General features: G+C 36.3%; 1 protein-coding gene, 1 long non-coding RNA gene and 1 other non-coding gene across 3 annotated transcripts; 2 read left to right on the forward strand and 1 right to left on the reverse strand.

The window, feature by feature from the left end:
* Positions 1-1,244: 1,244 nt before the first annotated feature.
* LOC145123096 (small nucleolar RNA R71) lies at positions 1,245-1,351 on the reverse strand. Its single transcript, XR_013714975.1, has one exon. It is a non-coding gene; the product is annotated as a small nucleolar RNA R71 (small nucleolar RNA).
* Positions 1,352-2,943: 1,592 nt separating this feature from the next.
* Positions 2,944-17,935, forward strand: LOC145122386 (uncharacterized). The gene is made up of 9 exons (XM_079057990.1): positions 2,944-3,107; positions 3,155-4,016; positions 4,128-4,223; positions 4,327-4,443; positions 4,675-5,258; positions 5,512-5,949; positions 7,036-7,086; positions 17,597-17,663; positions 17,750-17,935. Exons 1-9 carry the CDS (start codon positions 2,944-2,946, stop codon positions 17,933-17,935), a joined length of 2,565 nt encoding a protein of 854 aa, XP_078914116.1.
* Positions 17,936-20,088: 2,153 nt separating this feature from the next.
* On the forward strand, positions 20,089-21,036 carry LOC145118950 (uncharacterized). The gene is made up of 5 exons (XR_013713559.1): positions 20,089-20,131; positions 20,485-20,538; positions 20,671-20,774; positions 20,873-20,940; positions 21,021-21,036. It is a non-coding gene; the product is annotated as an uncharacterized LOC145118950 (long non-coding RNA).
* Positions 21,037-22,442: the final 1,406 nt, after the last annotated feature.

Here is a 22,442-nt window from a genome sequence, read left to right on the forward strand (position 1 = left end):
GTGAACATGAACCTAATCATATTAGAAATAGGTAATTAATAATACATTAATCCATTGTACTTGCCACGAAATCAACCATAGGAGTAAGTGAATCGAATCTAAACAGAAGTCTCTTTAATATTCTTGAATCAAGTCATATTTTGTCCTTCAATTAGTTGTTACTTGTTTCTTTTTTAAGTGCTTAATTGATTGTCTAAGTTTCTAGTCTTGCAAAACTAGAGAAACCCCTTTTTTAATCATTGTTAAAATTAGTTAACATTAGTAGTATTTTTAATTGTTTTTACTATTCCCTTTGTTCGATACCTTACTTACCTGCACTAAACTACTATTCGATTAGGTACACTGCCTATCGTGTGTTGGTTTTTGTTTAAGTTAGTTAGGATTAAAACTAGTATACCTCGCATGTATCAAGTTTTTTGTGCCGTTGCCGGGGAACGGTTCTAAATAGTTAATTTTATTTGCTAATTGTTATCGATCCTTTGTGTGAGATTTATCTCATATAAAGTTACAAGTTTGTATGTTTTAATTTTCTTATTTGTTATTCTGTTTTTGCATAAAACACGATGTGTTCTTCTTTGAACACATCGTGTTTATCATGTTTCCAGTTTTCATTTTTGTTCGTTTTACGCGTGATTTTCTGTTTTTGTTTTAGTTAGTTTATGACCAAGAACTCTAATTCTACAGTAGTTCCACCATTGGGAGATCCGTAATTAATATTTCGCAAAAACTAGGACAAAGCAATCGGGGAATCAAGCAGTTTTGAAAGTTTCGAGAAAACTTAAGAATACAAGGTAGCGGATCACGAGCCTGAAACACCCAAGTCTGAAGAAAATAGTAAACCCGACCCTGAAGTAAAGATGGCGGATATTACGGATATATCCATGGAGGAATACGAGAAGAGGATGCGTGAGGATACTGGACCAGGTCTTGTGCAACACACCATTTCAGCAAAAACAAATTTTAAGCTGAAGGGTCACATACTCGCCCAACTGAAGGACATCCCATTCTACGGGAAGGATCATGAAGATGCCTATAAGCGTATTGACGAGGTCAACGACATAGCCAAGTACTTCAAAATTCCAAATGTGCCACGCGAGATTGTGCTACTTAGGATGCTACCTGTTACATTCAAGGGTGCCGCGAAGGAATGGTTAAAGGCACTTCCCCCATGATCAATAACCACATGACTAAAGATGCGTGAAGAGTTCATTCAGCAGTTCTCCCCCCCCCCCTCGAAGGCCTCAAAGTTAAAGAAAGCAATCGCCAATTTTGAACAACAAGGAGGTGAAACACTTTATGAAGTATGGGAGAGGTACAAAGGGTTGCTGAGAAATTGTCCCCAGAATGACCTCAATGTGCAACAGGAAGTCTCCATTTTCTACGATGGAGTAAATGTGACAACTAGCAACTCCTTGAATCCTAAGGACCACTAACGAAGAAAGCACCAGCCGTGATAAAAGATTTGATTGAAGAATTCTCTAAACACTCAAGAGAATATCATAATCCTTGAATGACACCACTCGAGGGACAGTGAATGCAGTTTCAGATGATATGGGGGCGGTAATGGCCAAATTGGAAAGCATGGATCATCGAATGACAAAGATGGACCGATCCATCCATGCCATTCGTGTGGGGTGCGATAACTGTAGCGGTCCACATCTCACAAAAGATTCTGACCTTGACTAGAATGGAAACCGAAAGGCCCAAGTGTGTTATTCAAGTGGGGATAGGTATGATGAAGATTGGAGGAAACCGAAAAAGGAGTAGCTACCATATGATGAATACAAGAAGGCCAAGGAGGAGAAGTACAAACAAAAGGCGAGTGGGTACTATAAAAAAGAAGAACCGGTGCCCGAAAAGAAGACGGATCTTGTAGCAATGCTCACTCGTTTTGCAGCCGCGTCAGAAAAAAGGCATGATGAAACCGATGCGAAAATGAGAGATCGACAAGCTATGATGAGAGATCATTAAGCCCTCATGAGGAATCAGCAAGCTTCAATCCTCAATATCGAGAAGCAACTCGGGCAACTTGCTAAGCAATTCAATGAAGGGTCACCAGGCAGACTTCCAAGAAACACCGAGCAAAATCCGAGAGGGTCACACATCAATGTTGTGACAACTAGGAGTGGAAAAATTGTCACACCTATGGCCCCAATCCCAAGTGAAGATCCAAAAGTGGTGCAGGAAGTAGACAAAGAAAACTGAGAATCGCATTTTGAAGACTCAAAACGGCGTGTTCAGGAGAAGGACACATCGTGTTTGCCGACTGAAGAAAATAAAACCCCTTCGGTAAAGCCGTATCAGCCTCCATTGCCATTCCTGAGCCGAGCTAGACAAGATAAAAAGAATGAAGACTATAAGAAGTTTCTTGAGCACATCAAGGCCCTCAAAATCAGCATCCCATTCATTGAGGCGGTGGATCAAATGCCAAAGTATGATAAGTTCTTAAAGGACCTTCTCACCAATAGAAAGAAGATGGAGGAGGCATCTAAGGTGGTTCTGAACGAGAATTGCTCAACCGCGATGTAGAACAAACTACCAAAGTAGATGGGGGACCTAGGAAGTTTAACTTTTCCATGTCAATTCGGGAACTTAGGTACAAGCTATTCATTGGCTGATTCGGGAGCTAGTGTAAAGCTTATGCCCTACTTATTCTTCAAAAAGTTAAACCTTCCGGAACCGAGGCCCATCCGTATGGCAATTCATCTAGCAAACAATACGGTGACATTTCCAAGAGGGATATGCGAGGATCTATTGGTGAATGTTAACAAATTCGTATTTCCTGTAGATTTTATCGTGTTAGATATGGAAGAAGAAAATCAAGTTCCAATAATCCTTGGAAGACCATTTCTAAGTACCGCTTGAGCCCTAGTGGATGTGAGAGAGTCTAAACTCACTCTCCGGGTAGGAGAAGATGTTATTACCTTTGGAGTAGATCGAGCCATGAAGCATTCCAGGTTTAGTGATGATACGGTCTTCTTGGTGGACACGTTTGAAGACCTTTTGGAAAAAGAATTGGCAAGCTGGCAAGAAGACAAATCAGGAGGATTCACATTCTTATCAGAAGGGGACTTTGATGCTGAGAATGCTCTAAAAGAGATGGAAAGGTTGCTTGAAGGAAGTGAATTCAAAGAACTTACAAGACATTCTGAAGAATCAACACGACGTGTTTGGGTCGAAAATCGCGATATGACGAAGGAACCGACGACAACACGGCGTGCTTTGCAAATGTACACGCCGTGTTCAGTGATCAGAAGACACAAATGGAACTCAAAACTTTACCGGAACACTTGGAATACGTTTTTCTGGAAGAGGATGAACAAAAGCCGGTTATTATTGCTGCTGGCCTTGCACCAATTGAAAAGGAAAGTCTCATGAAGGTTTTTAAAAAAAGGAAGAATGCCATTGCTTGGAAAATTACCGACATCAAGGGCACTAGTCCTTCCTATTTCTCGCACAAGATCAACCTAGAAGAAGGAGCAAATCTGGTAGTACAACATGAGAGACGATTAAACCCAAACATCCAAGAGGTGGTCAAGAAGGAGGTCGTGAAGCTCTTGGATGCTGAAATCATCTACTCCATTTACGATAGCCAATGGGTGAGTCCATTACAAGTAGTGCCAAAGAAAGGAGGAATGACGGGCGTTACAAACGAGAAGAATGAGCTCATACCTACACGAACGGTAACCGGTTGGCGAGTGTGCATCGATTATCGCAAGCTAAACGATGTCTCTTGCAAAGACCACTTCCATATTCCTTTTATTGATCAAATGCTTGAACGTTTATCTAGTCATTGCTATTACTGTTTTCTAGATGGATATTCAGGTTACTTCCAAATTCCCATTGACCCCACAGATCAAGAGAAGACGACATTCAACTATCTAAGTGGAAATTTTTCATATCGACACATGTCATTTGGGTTATGCAATGCGCTAACCACTTTTCAACGATGCATGATGGCCATATTCGATGACATGGTGGAGAAGTTTATGGAAATATTTATGGATGACTTTTCAGTCTTTGGCTCTTCTTTTGATGACTGTCTTACTAACCTTGATTTGATGCTTGCTAGGTGCAAAAAGACCAATTTAGTCTTAAATTAGAAAAAATGTCATTTCATGGTGAAGGAAGGAATCATATTAGGTCATAAATTTTCCAAATCGGGGATTGAGGTGGATCGAGCAAAGATCGACACCATTGCCAAGTTACCCCCACCAACTAATGTGAAGGGCGTTAGGAGTTTTTTAGGTCACGCGGGGTTTTACCGCCGTTTTATCAAGGATTTTTCTAAAATAACTAGACATTTAACTCAATTACTTTTAAAAGATGCAAGATTTTTCTAATGAATTCTTAAAAGCTTTTGAAATTCTAAAAGCAAAATTGGCTAATGCCCCGATCATTATCGCCCCGAATTGGAACTTTCTCTTTGAAATAATGTGCGATGTCAGTGACTATGCTTTGGGAGTCGTGCTTGGTCAAACGTTTGATAAACACTTTCAACCCATTTAATATGCGAGCAAGACATTAAACCCGACCCAAGAAAATTACACCACTACTAAAAAAGATTTATTGGTCGTGGTTTATACATTTGACTAGTTTCGTTCCTACCTAATTTTGTCCAAAACAATTGTTTTTACTGACCATTTTGCTATAAAATATTTGTTTGCCAAGTAGGATGCCAAACCAAGACTGATCCGGTGGGTACTCTTACTTCAAGAATTTGACATCGAGATCAGGAACAAAAAGGGAATGGAAAATGTAGCGGCTGACCACATCTCTAGATTGGAAAATCTAGAAAGGGAAGAAATGGAAAACAAGGGTATTGGAGATGATTTACCAGAGGAGTACTTAATGATGGTAGTAGGAGAAGAGCCTTGGTATGCAGATATTGCAAACTTTTTTGCAGGCAGCTATCTTCCGAAGGGGTTAACTCACCATCAGAAGAAAAATCACTTCTCAGAAATCAAATATTACATCTGGGATGAGCCTTATATTTTTAGAAGTTGTGCAGATGGTATCATTAGGAGATGCGTGTTTGGAAAGGAAATCCAGGATATGTTGAGACATTGTGACCACGGGCCTACGGGAGGACATCATGGAGCTCAATATACAGCCAAGAAAGTGTTTGATGCAGGTTTTTATTGGCAACGATCTTCAAGGATGCTACTACTTATGTTAAAGAGTGTAACTCATGCAAGAGGACGTGAAATATATCAGCAAGGAACGAGATGCCACAAAGGAGCATCCAAGTCTGTGAGGTGTGCGATTAGACTTTATGGGACCATTCCCATCATCTAGAGGAAACAAGTCCATCCTTGTGGCAGTCGACTATGTTTCCAAGTGGGAAGAAGCGCATGCACTACCTACCAATGAAGCGAGGGTGGTTGTGGAGTTTCTTTGGAAATTATTCTCTCGTTTTGGAGTGCCAAAAGCACTTATAAGTGACAGGGGAACCCATTTTTCTAATGATCAACTTGCAAAAGTGTTATAGAAGTGTGTGGTATAACATAGGTTTGCAACACCATATCATCCTCAAACGAATGGGAAAACCGAGATCACAAATAGGGCACCCAAGAGAATCTTGGAAAGATCAGTGGGGAGTAAAAGGAAGGAATGGTCGGACAAACTCGATGATGTGCTTTGGGCATTTCGCATCGCGTTCAAGACACCCATTGGGACTATGCCTTATAGGTTAGTTTTTGGGAAGAATTTCCATTTACCAGTGGAACTCGAGCACAAGGCGTATTGGGCATTAAAGACATGCAACTTTGAACCGAGTGAATTGCGCACCAATCGGATTTTGCAAATGAATGCCTTGGAAGAGTTGAGAAACGAGTCATACACAAACTCGTTGATCTACAAGGATAAGACAAAAAAATGGCACGTTGCAAGGCTGAAAGGGAATAAGGAATTTAAAGCCGGACAAAAAGTTCTCCTTTACAACTCAAGGTTGAAACTTTTTCTGGAAAGTTGCGTACACGATGATCCGGGCCATTCAAGATAAAGCAAGTGTATCCATATGGGGAATCGAGCTATTCAACAAAGATGGATCAACCTTTAAGGTAAATGGGCATAGAGTCAAACATTACGCAGAAGGAATGCCAAGCAAAGAGGAAATGGGAGAAGGCATGGACTTGGAGGAGGCCGCCACAACGTAGGGCAGAAAGGAGTCCAACTCAAGACTCCCTAAAAAAGAAGCGCTTGAAGGAGGAAACCCGTCTTTTGAGTTTGCATTTCTTTTCATTTCTCTTTCTTTGTGTTTTTTGTCTTTAATTCCCTTTATTTTATAATGTTTTATTAAGGATTTTCATCTTTTCCTTTTGATACTTAAAATGTTGTTTGAGGGCAAGCAAGGCTTAAGTGTGGGGTGTGGTAAAAACGTTAATGAGAAAACATAAATTTTTTTGTTCTGAACACCCAAAACGGCGTGGATGAGCTCTTCCCATGCCGTGTTTGGGCAAAATTTCATGATTTTTCGAAGATTCTCGTTTCAACACGACGTGTTGCTACCCCAACATGGTGTGTTGCTTTAGCAGTTACTGAAAATAGATCATTTTTAAACACAGTCAAAAAGGTTCTCTAACCCTAAAAGGGCAAAAACTCGTTTTCACCTTTTACCAACTACCCCCAAACACACCGAGTTTGCTTCAAGCACCCTCAATCTCCAATTCCTTCGGTTTTGCTTCATTTTCGTCAAGAAAAGTAAGATTTTTAACCCCCAATTCTGTTTTAGGTGAAGGTTTTCCTAGGTCTTGTGTCCAGTTTACATGTTAAACCAAATTAGGGCATTTTGGCCGGATTTTCTTATGTTTATGTGCATATTACAGTGTTCTAAGCAAACCCCTTGACTTGTTTTAAGTTAATTTGGTCGATATGGGTTTGATTCAAAACTTGACAGCCAACCTGTTCATCGAACACGACATGTTGTTCATCCAACACGGCAAGTTTGATGTTTAGTAAACCCAGTTTTTGCTGAAAATGTTATTTTAATCTCTTTTGGCTTTTGGTTTTCTCTTTTGTTGTTTAATTGTGCAGAAAAGATGAGGAGAGGCCAGAGAAGCCAATAAGCTCCACAAGTACAAGCAGGTTTCCCATGCTACAATATTCCAAAAAGTCGTTCATTTGGGGTTTCTAGCGGAATGGCAGAACAAACTGGAGAAACTAAAGACAAGAGAGTTTTACATCACAAGTGAAGTGGATTGGCACTGGCTGTAGCAAGCTGGGATAGTTGATGCAATGAACCCATATTTGAATAAGATTTTTATGGGTGATGGGGTAAGGATTACGTGTACAAGTTGGAGGAGGTTGTTTCAAATTTAAGAATCGATTTACAAGGAACTGTGCTTGGAATTTTATGCTATCGTTCGGTTTAGAGGACAAAGTGATGCTTTTGACATGGAAAACCTAACTTTTTGTTTGGGTGGGGAGCGAAGGGAGTGTAGTGTTGCAGAGTTGGCTTGGAGATTGGATCTATACAATCGATCAGAGGCTATGACCGAGGGCTTTGGTGCCTTTTTAGATACTTGTCACACGGAACTGCCGTAAGGTGTTAATGGGGCGAATTGGTGGACCACTATCGCCAATGGTGTTCACATTCCATCGGTGGCTCAAGAAGGTGACATTTGGTCACCTATTCACCGCCTCATTCACTGTTTTATCCCGAGTACTATTAACATGAGGAAGGATTATGATAAGGTTCCCAACCTTGATATATTTTTCTTATGGTGCATTCTCACACGCGGGGTTTTCTGCAACATATCGCATTGTTTAGCAAAGTATATGGCGGGAAGGGCGACAAAGGATAAAAAGGGGGAGCCAATCTGTGGTGGTATGTTGGTGACAAAATTGGCTAGGTCCTATGGGTTGTTTGAAAGAGGGGCAGGGAGTTTCTTGACTATGTTGCGAACACGTCGCTTCAATGTTCTTCATTACAATAGGGCTCGGATTGTACAAGACAATGGAGGGAATATTTACTTTATTCCCAATGACGACGATGTAGTGCAACCGGAGCAAGCGGGAGACGGGTAAGGAAACACCCCGACGACATTCACAAGGAGCCCCTAGTGATCCCCGTGGAGGATGAGATGCCCATGGACTTGTATAATCGGGCAATGAGGAGGTACCAAGATAATATTGGTCGGGGGATTAACTATCAAAACATGTGCACCGATATCCTTTACCAACAATTGCAAATTTTACGATCGGACGGGTATCCTACTTTTTATCCTCACATCCCTAGTTGGGATGAATTATGGAGCGAGATGCAAGGAGTAGCCGGTGGGAGCGGAGCCGGAAGAGAAGATGATGACTGACTATCCTTTTTCAATTTTGGTTTTTGTCTGAAATTTTTGAAACTATTTTTATTTGTCTTTATTTGTGCGTGTTTGATTGTTTTAAACTTTTAGTTTATTAGGAGTAATTTAGGAATCTTAATTTAGTTTTTCTTTCATTTTTTTAATGTAGTTGTTGTTTTTGATTTCTGCAGAAGTTAGGTTGAGAATTGAGCGAATATTTAAAGCGTGAGAGGAATCAAGAGAGGGTTTGAGTCTTTGACGAGAGAATAGAATATTTTTGATGAAAATTTTGATTATGATGCTTATAATTACTGAGAGGGATCATGTCACAGAAGATATAGAAAGGTGTATAGCATTTATACCCTCTCTAACCCACAAAATCATTGTTAAAGCAGAAAAGAGTCAAATCACGTGATGACCGTCAAACACGTCGTGGTCATAAACAAACACGACGTGTTCCAGTGAAAAAACATGACTTCTTTCTGAGCAATAGTTCAACACGGCGCGTTTCCCTTACAACTCGGCGTGTTTATGCTTCAGCCAACCTTTTCGATTCATTGATTTGTGCCTACTCAAGGAAGGCATTGTCCATATTCCTTGAGTCCATTCCGAGGTGTTCCAAGATGATTTTTCCAGTTATTTTACGAGATTTCAACCACACGAGACATATGACAACCAAGGCATGGATGAGTTGTTCCCATGCCAAAGTCAGCTGAAAAAGGAGCATAAAAAAGAAAATCAACCTCGCCACTTCTATCCCAGGGGAGTATGTTCCTTTTTTCCCTTCTTTTTACTTTTTCTTTATTTTTCATAGCATGCAATGGGGACATTACCTGAGATAAGTGTGGGGTAGGGGGTTGGTTACATTAGTTACATTAGAATCTAGGTATCATTTAAAAAAAATTGCATAAAAAAATTGCTTGGATAATTTAGAAAATTATGGTAAAAGCAATTAGGATTCCATGCTAGTATTGTGTTTGATGATGCAATACATAACTGATGATTAGTTGAGCCAACATATATAGTGTATTTGTGGCCTCCTTATCCTAGTGAAATCATGGAACAAAAACATAACCTTGCTTAGTTGAGGGACGCAACATGTTTAGCATCGTGCACTTAAAATGTATCCAAGAAAGCTTAAGTAGTCATTGCACACTGAGACTAATGCCTTTAATCAATAAAGGTTGAAGTTAAAACCCCTTGCGTAAGCATATGTTTTTCTAGGATTTTTAGTTTTGAGTAAAAAAAGTGCGTATGAAAAAAAAAAAAAAAGAGTGTTGCAATGTTTGAAAGAATCTACAAGTTATGAATACATGAAGAAGAGCTACAAATTATCAAAGATTCAAAGAAAAAGTTGTTATTTTATTTTATTTGTCATTTTATTTTGTAGGTTATTTTTCCATATGTATGCTTGGGGGTTTAACCAAATATACCTTGAGGTTAAGAAAGTCTTCTGCGGATAGATTCGGAGGGATGCATAAAATGAGCGTTGTTCAGAAAAAGTGGGTGAGTGTTTATGAAGATTGTAAGTATTTAGGATTAGGGAGGTTCTTAGGAAAAATTAGACATAAATACATGCGTTGCGGTCTTGGCATAATGGCTTGGTTCAATTCGGATTGTCTTATGTGGTATTGGTATGCTAAAATCCAGTTTTGCTTGGGGGCAAGCAAAAGTCAAGTGTGGGGTATGTTGATATTAGCATATTTAATCATATAATTCATGCATTATCTTAATATTTTAAGTTGCATTTGTTTGAAATATTGAACAACAGGTACTTAATTAGTTTAAAATTTCATTTGCAGCAACAAAGACATGCTTGGAAGGAAAAGGAAGCAGAATTGGCAATTAGAAGCTTGGATCTTGGATTTTAAAGAAAAAGAAGAAAATGAAGAAGAACACGACGTGTTATCTCTGAACACGGTGTGTTGAGATGGAAAATCCCGATAGAAAAGTGCCTTGCCGTACATGTGTTTTTAATGAAGAACACGACGTGTTGGGTCATAAAACACGCCGTGTTGCACCGTTTTTAAGAATCTATTTGGGGATCGTTTCTTTTTGTAAACCTAATGGATGTTGGGGGTTTTTATCGATTTTTAGAGACCAAAGACATCCCCAAGGAGCTGTGGATTACAGAATTCGACTAGGAGCTTGCTATTGAAGAGATCAAAGGCAAATCATCATTACTTTACTTAATTCTCTTATTTACATCATGTTTACAATATTGGATTTCATTTTTATGATTTTTTCTGCTGAAGTCATGAGCTAAACACCCTACTTTCGTTTAGAGTAAAGGATCTTATAACTATGAGTTGATTTTGTGATTTTGGATTATGTGTAATTGATTATTCATCATGCTAAGCTTGTTAAAAGAACCTTATGTGTTAATGATAATTATTTCATGTTAATTAATAAGTTTATAGAGATTGCATGAACATCATCTTGATTGCTTGCCTCTTATGCTTTTGTTACCATCAAGATTGTAAGTCTAGTGTTGTGAGCATAACGCAGGGTTAATAAGAAAATAAATAAGTTAATGTATGAGCTATATATGATCACCAACCATATATGAGTTAACTGAACCAACCAATTTAATTAACCACCATTACAAGTCTTGCATGATTCGAACTTAATACTAGTAAACCTGTTACTTTAATCAACTAATCACTTATTGAATTGATTTGTTTGCTGAAGGATTAGTAATAGTGAACATGAACCTAATCATATTAGAAATCGGTAATTGATAATACATTAATCCATTGCACTTGCCACGAAATCAACCATCGGAGTAAGTGAATCGAAACTAAACGAAAGTCTCTTTAATATTCTTGAATCAAGTCATCTTTTTTCCTTCAATTACTTGTTAATTGTTTCTTTCTTAAGTGCTTAATTGATTGTCTAAGTTTCTAGTCTTGTAAAACTAGAGAAACCCCCTTTTTAATCATTGTTAAAATTAGTTAACATTAGTAGTATTTTTAATTGTTTTTACTGTTCCCTGTGTTCGATACCTTACTTACCTGCACTAAACTACCATTCGATTAGGTACACTGCCTATCGTGTGTTGGTTTTTGTTTAAATTAGTTAGGATTAAAACTAGTATATCTTGCACGTATCAAGTTTTTGGCGCCGTTGCCGGGGTAAAAAAACTAACACATGATAGGCAACACACGATAGGCAGTGCACCTAATCGAATAGTAGTTTAGTGCAGGTAAGTAAAATTTTACTATTTAAACTTTTGAGGCTACAACCGATCTGAGGTCCTTAATCTACATGATACAAATGCTAAAGTCTCATCTTATGTCAACCTATTAATGTTAAACTTCGGTCCTAATTTTATATAAACCTTTACGCTTATCGATACCTAAACCAAACATGTAACTTACTTCGAAAAACTATGATATTAATGGCGTATACGCCGTTGAAATCGACGATTATCTAAGATAACCCTTAGTTGAACGAGTGTGTCTAGAAAATTTACACTAGTTACTTATTATCCTTTTGTGTTTTTATCGCTAACTGAAACCTTGCATCCTAAGAACCTGAATAACTTCCTGATAATATCCTACCATCTTACTGTAGTTCTAAATCTCAAAGGAAGTCCTTAGATCTTTTCTTTGCAGTTCGATCTTTTGTTGACACCTACTGAGGTGTCTCCACAACCGAATCTTCAGCACCTACTACTTCTTACACAAGTTTTAACAGCGAGTCGCTCCTAAAGTTGAATTGTTTCCAATTAATGATAGGGACTCTTAGTTAATATCAACTTATGTTGATAACATCATGACCGTCTGGTTGAACCTGGATCAACAACTTGATCCGCTAATCATATTGTGTATACTACTGATACACTTGTATCCCTTGGATGGTATTACCGCCTCTCTTAACTGGAATAGTCCATCTTGAATGACCTCCTTCTAGGCATCCTTTATTTTACGTATACGCACCTGAGACGACGAATTGAAGTCGTCGAACGACATAAACATTCTTTCGTTTGACATTGATCCTACCATTGTAATTCCTTGTCATGGGATAACTGAATCCTCTATGTGGTTTTAACCAAACTCTGTAAGTGTGGTATATGTGTTGAGTACTCGACATTTTCTATAGAGAACTATGCGACCTACTGAATTCCTTATCTAACTGATCTTCTGTTGCGAGGATAAATCCCTTATCTGTAAAGGTACAAATCTAATTGGTTCTCTTGGCTATCTGAGCCGCACTAGGAATTTGGCCAATTCCTAAATCCTATTAGATTTATTGGGAGGAAATACCAACCTTTCCTTGAGAAGAAATAAAGTTATAGCCTATGGATATTCTAGCAGAAGACCTCCTTACTCCTGTGAAACTGAAACTAACAACCTCCATTACTTGTGTTGAAACCTTCCTGGACCTTGACGTTGAAAGCCAAAGCCAAACTACTCTTAGCACTTTCGCATTATGGCTCGGCTCTCCCCCACTTGGGTTCGACCCAACATCTGTTGATGTTCGTAACTAACCGAAGTCCAAGCTGGCTTTGCTTATGTGATTCGTAGCTCCTTTTGACTTTGAAGAAACTCATGATTGTCATATCCAATGACTTTAGACATTCTTATCATAGCATTACTGCTTGTTCTTACTGTAAGTGGTCTCCTTGCAAAGCACGGCCAAAATAGGATAAGGTTGTGACAATCATAACGTTGTATAGAAATGCACTAACGCACATGCATGTCTAAATGGTATAAATGGGCATTACTAACGTATTCAAACTACTAGCAACAACGACGGTTGTTGGATCCACTCCATCCTTTTCATTTCTCTGGGATAATCATCTTGTCACGTTCAAATTGTCCCTCTTGTAACAATCCTCTTAACATCTCCAAAGCACATGGGTGCAAGCACACGAAATATGCCCGCATGTGCCTTTCTATACTAGCTACAATGATCACAGTTTCCCTAGTTTCCTATATAAGAATCAATAGGTCTGAACCTATTCGTTGATGGTGGTGTTTGAACCTACACATGTTTCTTCATACTCCGATGGACCTTTAGTCGTAACTCTCGAGTCATACACTCAACTCCCAATGTATGCACACATAATCCTTCCTAACTCATCCCTTGATGCAGTATCTATCACAACTATTGTATAAGACTTAATGGTCATACCTTGATGACCTTTATTAAAAAAATCCATAACAAGGTGAACCCTTGTTTCTACGAGACAGGCCCTAGTATGGAAGATACCTTCCATATCTCTAATCCTTCTTATTCTAACAACTCGATTCTTCCTCCTTTGATCATAGGAGGTCGACACATAACCACACCACAATAATAGCAGTTCTAGCTTCTAGTTGCTTTGCCTCAACGAAGGTTGCAATCCTTCTGTCAATTATGTTGATCACTTCCTTCTTAAAATCTCACAACTAAAGTGGGCCCTATGTCGGATAAGGTTCTCAAAACCAGCCCTCTTACGCAAATCTACTTTATTCAGAATCGATCTTTTATGGCTACTTGGGACCAAACTTAGAGTCACTCTCTTGGACATCACCATACTACAGATAATGGTGGAAATAAAGCGAAACAAATTTATAGTGTTAGATATACTATCTACCAAACTGCTAGTGCCTTAGTAACTTTGTGAATCTTCCTGATCCAAGTGCGGGTCTTGTGCTTTGGGTATTATAGGCCTCTACTACCTTTCACACCTACTAATACTTGTCCCAACATTTTCCTTGCAGCTTCCAAGTCATTTCTCAACACTACACCCGATGACCGAGCGATATATATATATATATATATATATATATATATATATATATATATATATATATATATATATATATATATATATATATATATATATATATATGTGTGTGTGTGTGTGTGTGTGTCCTAATGAGCATATACAACATATTTTCCAAGAATCCACTAGGATTTTGCATCTCTACCAATGCCCTGTCAAGCACATACTACACTTTCTAGAATCTCCTTCTAGGATTCCATTCATTTCACCCTGCTATCAGCTGAGGAAGAACTTTTACCAATATTAACCAATTATCAGACGAATACAAATACATGCCGCCAATATCAAACAGTTTGTCGACTGAAATATCGGACACTAAAACGGTTGGACTCAGACAAGAGCTAAGCAATAGCACCAAATCAAGCAATCTAAAGCTATTTAATTCCGGGAGCATGCAACCTAATGTATTTGTCAAATAACTAATTATTATCAATATAGGTTCTAAGCATCAAATAACAAACAAATCTCTAGTCTATAATGCATCTTAAGAATCAGACAATTCTAACCGGCAATTCCTGAAAAGATCTGTAGCCTACATACTAGCATGTATTTCTAAAAGTTCACATATCAGCACACATAACAAATATGGATCTTATGCATCATATTCTTTTCTTTTGAATAAATTACTTTTTGTTTAAAATATTTGTGAAGATATTCATATCCTTAGTTTGATTCTGGAATCACACGGGTGTTCATCCAATTCGCTCAAACCAGGGCTCTAATACCAACTTGTAACATTCTAATTTTCAACATAAATATTTCTTTTTTATTTAATCAAATATATTAGAGTATAATTACATTATGCGGAAAACATAATGCGAATGCACTTGTGTACGGTCGAGCCTTGCCCTTTTTACGATTCGATAAAGTACCCGAAAACATTTATAATCAACTGGGTAATCACAAAACTTATTGAGTTCCCCAAAATACCATATACCACAATATATATACATGCATACAAACAATGCCTCACGACCTTTCGTCGATCTGCCAATTGGAACACGACCTTTCGACGATCAACCAATAATATGTGTATCTTAGACTTACGGCCTACCTGCCATTTCGTCTTCAACACTCGGTTCTATAAGCTTCCGACCTGTCGTCATTTTGTCGTCAATCTATAACTTAACCATAATAAATAACAGCATTTAGTCACATAGACACTACACTTTCAACTCTACTAATACATGCACATAGAGACTATACTCTCTACTATACTAGTTCCAAATATATTAACATTAAGCTCATAAAGACTATACTATAGGTTCTACTCTATTAGCTCCTATATACTAACATACATGGATATATACTGTAGTACATAGTATAGTGAGATAACTCACCTGGACAATTATTTAGATGATTGACAACTATCCTTCTGACAATTCAACTGGCGGGTAACGCGTCTTTCAAGTATAAACCTATAATACTATAACTTATTAATATCTATGGCAATCTGGTTGAAGTTAGATTTGAAGGTTTGTATCAACCGGATACACTTCATGTATAATAAACAAGAACACAATAACTAGGCAAATAAAGAACAGAAAAATAAAGAACACAAAGAATTCACCAAATTATCTTTTACCAAGAAAGAAGTTTATTCACCAAGAAAAAGGGGTTGCCAAAAAGATGGTCACCAAGACGAATACATTAGGGTTTCACCCTAATGTTGATTATATACTAATCTATACAAGTATATCCCTTCAATCAAGAGATTGTATCTAATCTATAGTAAGAACTGATCTTTATGACAAAGATATCAGATCTGCTATCTATTCTAAACATATATATATATATATATATATATGTATATATATATATATATATATATATATTTACCTAATATACAAAGGTTACATTAGATTCTATAGCTACACGCTGATGCTGATAAGGCTTGAGGCGTTGGCGTTGACCATGATGTTGGCGTTGGCGCTAGTGCTGGTGGTCAGCGTATAGAGTGTTTGACTCATCAGATCATAAGGTGTGACCTTACAATCTCCCTTATATGATGATGTCAAAACTAATCTTTGAAAATTTTCAGCTAGTGCTCCCCTAAGAGTAAGATTGAAACTTTAAATTCTTCAGCTTTAACGAATGCTTTCCCTGAGAAAGTGTATGACTCTTCCCATGTATGATTATCAGTAGTAGAAACATCATTTTTGAGTTGCGCAGACGAATAAATGATGTGTTGTTGATATCAACTATTAGTTGAGCAGTTTATCTCCCCTTTAGATTTTTCTTCTCTTCAGATCAATAACACTTAGTAGTTTCTCACATTTAGAAAGTCTATATCCCCCTTTTTGACATCAACAGCAAATATGAGACTGGACAAAGTGTTCAATGTATAAAAGTTGTGACCTAGTAAGTTTGTGATGTCTCCAGATCGTATGGGTTTGAACTATTGTTCACTGACATAGTATTGCGAGATTTCATCAGTGTGTGGTTTCATATGCTAACTCATGAATCACTTTTATTAGAAGATATGGGTAAGAGTGGTATGATGCATGTGATAAGATGTGGTGTTTTAGCTTAACCATCGACATAGATTTTTCAAGCTCTTATCAGCGTATGGTACATTACGCTGAATCATAAAGCTTTAAAGAAGAATGTATGGAGAGAATAGAGTGTTTCAAGCATGTTGAGGTGAATCATCAACAGTAATAACCCATCAGTAAGAAGTGGTTTAATCCTTGCATCATACAGTTAGTTGCAATCTAGAATCATAGATTCGCCATCAATTCGTAATGGTACCATGTTATAACTCAGTCTAGGAGGTCAAGGACATGAACAACCCTTTGTCATTTAAGGACTAGACAAGTATCTCTTATACTGATGACTATGCAATCAGGGTAATCCATTTAATTATGCTAAATGTTTCAGCAGAACATGAGACTTGATGCATATGACAAGCATGCTTCCAGGGACGGATTCAGGTAAGATAGTAAACTAAGGATAAACACCCAAGCCTTTCTATAACTTTTTATTTGTACCAGACAATCTCATTTAGAAAGTTTAGAAAATGCTAGACAATCATCGCGATGGGGTGACTCAATGTAAATCTAGCAGATGGTCTCGCTGATGAGATACTTAGAGAGATTTAGGCACATACAGCAGCATGCTTCTAGGGACGATGAATTGTCAATAGTTACATACTTGGCTTACTAAATGCCACCGTCAAATTCCTTAAGAATGGTAAAAGATAAAATAAATAATATAAGAATACAAAAAAATGAGTTAGTCCAACATGGAAATATTCTAAAGGAGATATTTGTGCAGCTTTTTCAAAAGTTATCTTCGTAGACTTTTCAGTGAAATCATAAAGATAGAAAATCTTTTTGAGTGAAATTACCAAAGAGAAATCTTTTGCAATGAATACTCATTAATCAATTTCCTTTCTTCGAGATATCCATCCTTTAGGACTGACTATAAAAGAAAATACAAGTAAGAGCAAATACATTACAATACAACTTACTACAAACCAAGAATTATAAGGTCATTAGATGATGAGATGTTGCAAATGTTGCAGATGGATTTCAAGCTTCATGTACACCAAAAGCAAGAGAGAAGCAAAAGACGGTCTTTGTAACCAACGAGTTATTTGGCTCAAATCTATGAAATCATCGTGTTGAAAAGATCAAGATGAGGGCATTCGATGTTTTATCATATTATGAGTGAGTAGATGAAAGCAAGATTCATTGCATTGATGGTTGCAGCTTGCATCCATAACAGTGATTGGAGGAGAAAGAGGGCATTATCAACAAGAAGAGGACATGATGCTAATATTCTTCTCGACAACGAGAGCATTAAAAATATTTTGGATAACTCCTGCTCTTCTAATAAGAAAAGAGACATGCCTAAAGAATAGATAATAGAAAGAAACTAGAATACTTGTAAATATTAGAAACAAAACTTCAACCAAAGTATGTAAAGTTCTAAAAGTATAATAAAAACAACCACTACAAACAAAATGTCAATTAGTGGCATACATTTTTAATGGCATATATTTGATGTGCCACTGTATCTTGTTTTTAGTGACATATTTTTTGTGCCACTATAAAAGTTAATGGATTTAGTGGCACTTAACATTTTTATGCCACTAATATTTACAATTATTAGCGACATAATGTTTTAAAATGCCACTAAAAGTGTTGTTTTATTAAAAATATATCTAGTTTTATAGTAATAAAAGTAAATTACAAAATGATCTCTAATCTTTACTGAAATTACAACTACGAACCATCTTTTGAATATTTTTTATATTTGTCCTGTTGGTCGTGTAGGAATCCTTTTGAGGTTGATGTGTTACATTAAACAAGACCATTCCAATTAAAAGCTCTTTTGTTGTATTTGAGGATATTATACATAAATTATTATATAACGATATTTAATTCAATTTAGACTTCAATCCACTTAAGTCTTTAATTTTGAGTCTGTTATCTCCGAGTCCATTATCATATATTATATAATATATTATTGGTTATTGAGTCATTAACTTTGTTCATTTTCCTCTAGGTCTACCTGCTAATACGCCCCTAAAAAGTCATCCCGCTAACAATGATAATTTGAGCGTACGATCATCACCTACCTTCATCTCAGCTAACCATCACGTCGTCGTCCTCCATTTCGTCGCTGCCGCATCACATCGTCGTTGTTGTCCATATCGCCATATCCCTACTATTGAGTGTGCGATTTATAGGAAAACACGAACCGAAAACTGATTTGCAAAGAGAAAAGGTCGATATACCCCTAAATATTTGGATTAACAATTATCATCGATTTTCCACCTTTATTAGGGTTATTCTTTCGATTATGTTATACATGATTTGTGCATTATGTGATTCAAGTTGTAATCGATGAAATTGATTCAACAAATTTTGGATTATGAATCTGAATACTACTTATTGGAGGCACTATTCGATTTCATAGCATTAAAGCTAGTAATGTTCATATCAACAAAAACAAAAACAAATTTCATAGCTCCAAAAGGAAAACTAGGGTTCATTTCAGACGACTTCGATGGAGAATTGTTAATCCAAATATTTACAAAAACAAAATGCTTCATGTTGTCATTCCCAACGATGTAAGATTCTATTTCTTCCTTTCTTCAATCAATTGAACTTTTTATATGAGGATCATGAACAATCAGACATCAATCTGCATCAAAGTATATAACTAACCAGTGCATAATTTCAATCTAACCTTACAAATTTTCTTTTTGAATGTTGATTTCCGTTTGATCAGTGCATATATTCCACTTGATCTGACCACTTTCCTTTAGTTACAACTTACATTCTGAGCAGTTGGTACTTCGATTTGCAATTCTCTTTTATCTTGCCACTATGGAACCATGGCAACATTTCAAGTGTACTGGTGATGATCTTTATTAGTTCAATATACTTTACACCTTTTATTTGACTATAGATGTCCATTCTTTCTTGCTCAAAGTATGTTGATTTATAAATTTGATAAAATCCCAATCTTCTTTAACTCATATGCTTATTCTTTTTCAAATTGTATTTAAAGAGGATTTTGGGACTGAAGGTCGTGGTGGATATTTCAGACAATACGGGTGCTTTGAATGGTGTTGTTATCGTGTCATAAAGATTCTCAATTGCAGTTATTGATATGTTTTTGCTTTGTTTATCAGAATTATCAGGGACATCCTTCAGAATCATTTACTACAGGTAATAGGAATATATTACTACTACATTAGATTTCTTATTTTTATATTTGTATAAAATAAAAAATTTAGAGTTTGTTGCAAATGCAGGTGCTTTGCCTGGTTGCAATGGAGAAGCCTTTTTCTTTAATGCCTAAACATTCTCCATTGTGTTTGACTTGATTCGTGGCATATCCATGAGTGAGAACCAACAGGTAATATATATATATATATATATATATATATATATATATATATATATATATATATATATATATATAATAAACTTTGTATATTTTTTCACTTTGTTGATTGTGATATCTTTTATTTTTTATTTAAGGATTAAGAAAAATTCTGGAGAATTTCCGAAAGCATTTGAAATTGGTCTACAAACATGGAAAGGTATATTTTTATTATTTTTTAAAAACATTAACCACCAATATTTTGATTTTTTTTTGGGAAATCCTATGTTAATGAGGCATAGAAACAAATGTCATGTTTTTTGGTCACACTGTCAAAGGGTTAGATTAGATGTCTTCCACATGCAACCTGCCTACACTAAGCTACATAAAATTGTGATTAACCTATGTTCTATGGAATATGTTCATAAAAATCCTTGATCATATTTTAGGTTGGACATCTTAATAGGGTTATTTGTTGTCATACAAATTTTATAAAGATTAATTAAACTCTTCCCTTACAATTGATTTATTGGTTTATATCATGTCAATTAACATTTTGTATCTTGATGGCAGCTTTATACAAATATAGAATCTTATACACATCAAAGATGCTGGGCCTGAAAGAAGGTTAGAAACATTGCATTTTATTTTAGAGTAAATTTTCAAATACCAAAAAAAAAACAAAACTTTTATGCATTTTCACAATTTTCGTGCATGTCAAGTTGAATAGTTTATACTTTGTAATGTGTGTTTTTTTAGCATTATGCGTAGAGACAGAAGATAGACCTGGATTGCTTCTAGAAATTGTCAAGATAATGGCTAATGTCAATATTACTATGGAATCAACAAAAATTGATACTAAAGTATGTTAACTTTTTTTTTTGCCTTAATGTTGACTCTGTAAATATGTAGAAAATATATGGACCATTTAGTCATTTTCTCTACTTTGATTATGGTACAGGGGTTGATTGCCGAAGATAAATTACACTTTAGCTACAGAGGGCAACTTTAAACAGTTCTTTGTCTCAGGTAACCAAAATGGTTTCATTCGTTTTGGAGTAAAAGTAAAATTACTGTTATACCCTCTTGTAAATTATTCAAATGGGAAGGTGTTGACAAATTACCTATACTATTACCTTCGAAAATCTGAAACTAATGAAGACAGTTACTAGGGAAGCACTTCCAGTTCAACACATCTTCCATGCATGTCATCTTTAAAATTACACATAACTCCATGTGCTTGTTTTTGTACACATTTCAGAATCATGAATGTATTCTAGAAGATAACCATTTCTATAATATAAATATCATATTTTGACTAGTTTATTTTTCACAAAAGTATTTGAAAATTACATATTAGATTAATACTAATATTGTTATTTTGGAAGGCTAAGTCTATACATATTAATGATAGGAGTCTAGCAAGAATGTAGAATGTGTTTAAAAGGATATGAAGGGTTATAATGGGTTATAAAAATATTTTATTGTATTGTAGCAGACAAAAAATGCCACTAAAATATTAAAATGTGTAACCAAAAGCAGCATCAATAATTGAAACAAATAAGTATTTAGTGGCACAAAATATGTGCCACAAAAAACTATTCTTCTATTGTGACAAATAAAAAAGTGTTACTAAAAACCTAAAAATTGCAGCGGCAAAAACAATAAGTGTCACTAAAAGGTTTTAGTGGGAGCGCTTATAGTGGCATTTATTATGTGTGCTGCTGATTCTGTGAGAAACCTTTAGTGACATTTTTTTGAGTTTTTAGTGGCACTTTTTATTTGCCACTAATTGACATATTTTTTGTAGTGAACACTTGTTTCTGTGTTTTTGAGAAAGTAAGTAAAAGAGATTAGAAAATGATTAAGTCATTGAAAGCATGCCAAGATCTGTAATCAATTTGTTTAAAGTCTTCTCTTCCAACCCCTTAGTGAAAATGTCAGCCAGTTGATCAATTGATGGGATATAGAACAACTCCACTTTTCGTTTTTGAACAATGTACCTGATGAAGTGATAACGGATGTCAATGTGCTTGGTTTTGGAATGTTGCACTGGATTTTGTATCATCTAGATGGCACTGGTGTTGTCACAGAAGATAGGAGTTTTTATGAAGTTTAGACCATAATCTAAAAGCTAATTTTGAATCCATAGAATCTGAGCAAAACACCTTCCATTGGCTACATATTCAGCTTCAGCGGTAGAGCAAGCCACTGATGTCTACTTCTTGCTGGACTAGCTCAACAATCTATCTCCAAGCATTTGAGCACCTCCTAAAGTACTTTTATGATCAATGACACATCCACCATGATTGGAATCAGTGTATCCAACCAGATTGAACTTAGAATCTCGAGGATACCATAACCCAAGATTGGGTGTATGCTTTAAGAAGCGAAAAATTCTTTTTACAAGGAGAAGATGGGATTCCTTAGGACTAGCTTGATAACGAGCACACAAAACGGTAGCAAACATAATGTCAGGACGACTGACAGTAAGATAAAGCAGTGAACCTATCATTCCTCGATATAGTGTT

The sequence above is a fragment of the Lactuca virosa genome, chromosome 6 (genome assembly GCF_052849685.1).
Source record: "Lactuca virosa cultivar CGN04683 chromosome 6, Lactuca_virosa_CGN04683_v6, whole genome shotgun sequence".
Taxonomy (NCBI): Eukaryota; Viridiplantae; Streptophyta; class Magnoliopsida; order Asterales; family Asteraceae; genus Lactuca; species Lactuca virosa.